The 5,260-nt window shown below is 50.2% G+C and overlaps 1 protein-coding gene across 3 annotated transcripts in view; it reads left to right on the forward strand.

The window, feature by feature from the left end:
* The window catches only part of CFAP100 (cilia and flagella associated protein 100), a 42,049-nt gene that overhangs the window by 10,629 nt on the left and 26,160 nt on the right, over positions 1-5,260 (forward strand). For all 3 annotated transcript variants that reach the window (XM_023215370.3, XM_023215364.3, XM_023215377.1), the window contains one exon: positions 2,410-2,490. In XM_023215370.3, coding sequence (XP_023071138.1) covers positions 2,410-2,490 — 81 coding nt within the window. The remainder of the gene's footprint in view (positions 1-2,409; positions 2,491-5,260) is intronic.

The raw sequence follows: 5,260 nt of genomic DNA on the forward strand, positions 1-5,260 counted from the left end.
TATTTTTAGTAGAGACGGGGTTTCACCATGTTAGCCAGGATGGTCTCCATCTCCTGACCTCGTGATCCGCCCGTCTCGGCCTCCCAAAGTGCTGAGATTACAGGCTTGAGCCACCGCGCCTGGCCTCTTTCAAGTCTTAAAATTGTGATAAAATATACATAACATTGACCATCTTAACTATATTTAAATGTACGGTTCAGTGGCATTGAGCACATTCACAGTGCTGTGCGACCATCACCACCATCCATCTCCGAACTCTTCTCATCGCCAGACGGAACCTCCATCCCCACTGAACACTAGCTCCCCACCCCCTCCCCTAACCCTGATGACCACTGTTCTATTTAGTCTCTGAATGCTCTAGGGACCTCCTGTGAGTGGCAGCATACACCATTTGTCCTTTGGGGCTGGCTTGTTTCACTAAGTGTAATGTCCTTAAGGTTCATTTCTGTTTTTGTGTGTAAGCAGGTGAGTTTTTTAGTGAAAAAGCAAGGGCATATAAGTGTATGTTCTTTTGCCAGAGAAACAGGCAAAAAAAGGTGCATAAAATACTTCTGGTCAGATCTGCAAAAATCTTGGCTGGGCACAGTGGCTCACACCTATAATCCCAGAACTTTGGGAGGCCAAGGCAGGTGGATCACCTGAGGTCAGGAGTTCAAGACCAACCTGGCCAACATAGTGAAACCCTTTATCTACAAAAAATACAAAAATAAGCTGGGCGTGGTGGTGCACACCTGTAGTCCCAGCTACTTGGGAGGCTGAGGCAGAAGAATCGCTTGAACCTGGGAGGCGAAGGTTGCAGTGAGCTGAGATCGTGCTACAGTAGCACTCCAGTCTGGACAACAGAGCAAGCTGCCATCTCAAAAAATAATAATAATAAATTAATTAAATGAATAAATAAATAAATAAATAAACAAAATGTATATAGGTATCAAAAGCTTCAGGTGAGGCTATTTCATCATATCATTACATCAAACCTGTGTTGTTTGAAATACGTGCTATGTATGTGCATTGCTCTTCCATTCTTTCTTGTCTTAGAGACAGGGTCTTACCCTGTCACCTAGGTGGGAGTGCAGTGGCACGATCATGGTTTACTGCAGCCTCAACCTCCAGGGCTCAAGGGATCCTCCCCCTTGGCCTCCCTAGTAACTGGGACCACATCCAGATCTGTTGCTTTTTCACTTCTAATAGGGTTTTGGTTTGTGTGATTTGGGTTTTGGTCTATTTAAATAACAGTGGTATCTTCTGATGTATATGATATGGTTAATTAAATTCTACTTGGAAATCTAACCACATGCCTACTAAGAGAGTTAGAGGACAATCATGCTTCAGCAGCCGAGCCCTTGAGTTCTCCCCAGCCTCACCCCTCCCAACCGCCTCTGCCTCCCCGACTATACATTATGGATTCTGCGTGGCCCTGAAGCCCTCTGAGTTTCAGCCTAGGCCTGGCCTTCCCACCTGTCCCACAAGACTCCCGCCATCTTCCTCACTCTTCCCTCACCCCATGACCATCTGCTCAGGGCCCTGGCCTTGGTATCAGAGCCCCACCTCAAGAGAAGCCCTGTCTTCCTGCTCACTGTTTCACTCGGGGACCACACAGCCCCTCCCCCATCCCACCCCAGGAGGACTGGCACCCTGAGCAGCCCACCAGAGACCACATTCCGGCAGTCCCTGTCCCTCAGGCACTGACCAGGATCTCCAAGCTACAAAGGATTCCTGGGTGGGAATGGAGGAAGTGTCGGGCCACATGCCTCCTTCCCTGTGGGTATTGGCTGAAGAGAACTGCAAGGCATTGGGGACCCAGCAGTAGCACCTGAGTAGTCACCTGAAGAAGCAGGGTGCTGGGGAGCCCACCCCCGACGGGGAGGAGACTTGCTGGCCTTGGGGAGAAAATCGGCTGCAGCTTCCAGGCAGCACAATTCCAATTTCCCAGCTTGGTCAGAAGGGTCACTGCTCACAGTGGGATAGGGGTGGGAGCTCCCTGAGGAGGTGGGGTCTTAGGGGCCTCCATCCAAGTCCTGCAGGAAGCCCCTGGGAGGCAAGGCACTGGCCAGGCCAGGGTCAGAGGCTTGGGGTCCTTGTCCTCCCTGGGTCCCGGTATGTCCATCTGTAAAACAGCCTTGCACTGCTACTCTTAAGGCACACACTGAAGGATGGGAAAGGGGCGGCACAAAACATCTGTGCACTAGGCACAGGTGCTAGGGAATTCCCAGACTATTTTCTTGCATAATTCTCACAACTTCCCAGCAAAGTCAGTGTGATCATCTGGAACCTAGAGCCCTCAGTCTCACAGGCGAGGGAGCTGATGCCAAGCCCTTGTGTGTCTGAGACATTCCCCACCTCAGGCTGTGTTCACAGTTCTAATGGGCCAGGGGAGTCACTGCTGCGGCCCTCACTTTTGTGTCTCCTCAGAGAACAGCTTGGAATCCGTGAACATCAGCTCTTCCTCAAGCGCTGAAGAGAACCCAAAGAAACAGGCAAAAAAACCCAAAGGTAACCTTCAAGATGGGAGGCTAAAGTGCAAGTTGGCAGGAGGCAACTCCTCTCCCTCTGCCCCCAGATCCCCTCAGACCAGGTCTCGAGAGCTAAGGGCAGAAGGAAATGCTTCTCTTTCCATTAGGAATTGTGTTACAGAGACTTGAAATAACTGAAATAACAGGCACGTAAACAAAGTAAGACTTATTGCTCTCTCTATTAATGAGAAATGTGGGAGGGAGTGCAGGCTTTCCTGAGGCTCCATGAACAGCAGTTCCATAAAATCTTTCAGGTGACCAGGACCCCAAGTTTCTCTGCTCCACCAGAAAGGAATTAGGGCTTTCAACCACAAGATTGTCTCATGCTCACAAAATGGCTGCTGCAGCTCCAGCCTCAGCACATCTGATTCCAGGCAGAGAAAGGAACAAAGGGAAGGGCAAAACTACCCTCCAGCCAACTTAGCCTTCTAGGGGGAAGGATTCTTCCCCAAAGTCCCAAGCAGCAATGTCTTCCCACGTTCCAGCAGCTAAATTTGCCATATGGCCATCAGATCTACAAGGAGGGCACACTGCTGCCACCATTAGGAGGAAGGAGAGCAGGCAGCTAGCTAACTGCATGTGCCTCACTCTGGTAGCCCTGCACAGGGCTTCGCCACCTCCTGCACTGTGGCTCCAACCTCCCTTGCCTGGACTCCCTGCTGTCTCCCACTCTGCCCCCGGGCTAACAGACCAGTCTGGTCCTTCCGCTGAGGTCTGCAGATGTGAGCGTTTCTCCCAGCCTGTGCTCCATGGCCCAGGCTCCCACCCCTCTCCCCACCACATTTCCTCTCTTTTATTATTATGAAATTATAAAATGAAAATTCAAACATGTCCAGACGTAGAGATTGGAGCCAGCGAGCCTCACAGGCCCGCCACCAGGTTCTGCCACTGAAATGTACCCATTTGCTTCCTCTGTCCTTTCCCTCTTTTTCTTTGCCAGGACATTTTAAAGTAAAATCCAGACATGTCATTTCATCCACCTCGGTGTGCACTTCTCAGCAATAGGGGTGTTTCCGCACAAACCCAAGCACCATCACCACACCTAACAAAGTGAACCAGCCCAACCCACGGTCAGACTGGCCCAGTTATCTCAGAAACATCTTCTGTAGAAGATTCGTTCTAATCAGGATTCAAAGGAGACCTGAGCTCCTTCAGTCTCTGTGAATCTAGCAGCCCCCTCCCTGGCCCATCCCATCACTCTCTGGCCTTTGACTTGTTGAGCAGTGATGTCGCCTCTCCTGCAGCAGGGCCCAGTGTCCCCATTCTGCATTTGTGTGTCTGCTTCCCGATGCTGGCACTGGGACCGCTTCTCTGTGCCCATCCTTCCTGCCCTTGGACATTAGCCCCAGGTGCTTGACCAGATTCTGGCTCCCCTTGGTCACGAGGCTCTTCTCATGGGCAGAGGCAGCACCTGCATCTGCTGTGGATGCAGAGGCATGGGAGGGAGAGAGTCCTAGGGGTGAGCACCTGACCCTCCACACAAACTATCACGGCAGCCATTCACCCAGTCACCCATCTATCCCTTTTTTTTTTTTTTGAGACAGGGTCTCACTGTCATCCAGGCTGGGGTGCAGTGGTTCGATCACAGCTCACTGCAGCCTCAACCTCCTGGGTTCAAGTGATCCTCCTGCTTCAGCCTGACAGGTAGCTGGGACAACAGGTGCGCACCACCACACCTGGCTCATTTTTGTATTTTTTGTAGACAGGGTTTCACCATATTGCTTTGGCTGGTCTCAAACTCCTGGGCTCAATCAGTGCTTTGGCCTTGGCCTCCCAAAGTGCTAGGATTACAGGCATGAGCACTGCACCTGGCCCGGTTTGTGAGTTTCGACAAATGTGTACAATGTGTTTCCTCCACCCTATGAAGATCTAGACCATTTCCATCTTCCCAGAAATTATCCTTCCCTGAGAGACAGCCACTCTTCAGCTATCCCCACCAAACCACTGGCTTTCCTCTCCAGCCTCCTGTAAATGGAATCGCACACTCTCTATCCTCTCAGTTTCAGCTTTCGCTCGATATCCGGTCTGTGAGAGGCATCCACATTGCTGCACCTAGCCAGAGTCCCTTCTGTGCATATGCCACACATTTATTCTTTCTATTGCTGGTGAACATTTGGGTTGTTTCCAGTTTTTACAAATAATACTGCTATGAAGTCTTGTACATGTCACTTTGGGGACATAAGCACTTGCGTCTCCTGGGTACACACCCAAGAGTGGAATTGCTGGTTGTGTGTTTAACTTTAGTGGATAAATGAAGTTTTCCAGAGGGACTGTACCAATTCCCAGTCCCACCAACAGGCATACGACTTCCAGTTGCTCTGTGTCCTCTCCAACTTGGGACACTGTCGATCCTTTTAATATGACTTTGTCCTCTGGGTATATGTTAGTATCTCATATTTCCTGGTAACCCAGGAGGGCCATTCCCTTTTCACATGGTTCTGGGTCATTTGATGATTCTGTGTTGGGACGTACCTGTTTCCATCTTCTGCCCACTTGTCTGTTGCACTGCCTGTTTATTTTAATGACTTATCGGAGCTCTTTACTGGGTAGAAGTCACTTGCTAGTTCTAAGGATGACAGATATATTCTCCCACTCCTGGGACTGCCTTTGACTCTCTGAGCAGTGCTAAAAGGCACCAATAAAAAGTTCCTGGCTAGGCACAGTGGCTCACCCCTGTAAACCCAGAACTTTGGGAGGCTGAGGCAGGTGGATTACCTAAGATCAGGAGTTTGAGATCAGCCTGAACAATA

This window comes from Piliocolobus tephrosceles, chromosome 2, assembly GCF_002776525.5.
Source record: "Piliocolobus tephrosceles isolate RC106 chromosome 2, ASM277652v3, whole genome shotgun sequence".
Taxonomy (NCBI): domain Eukaryota; kingdom Metazoa; phylum Chordata; class Mammalia; order Primates; family Cercopithecidae; genus Piliocolobus; species Piliocolobus tephrosceles.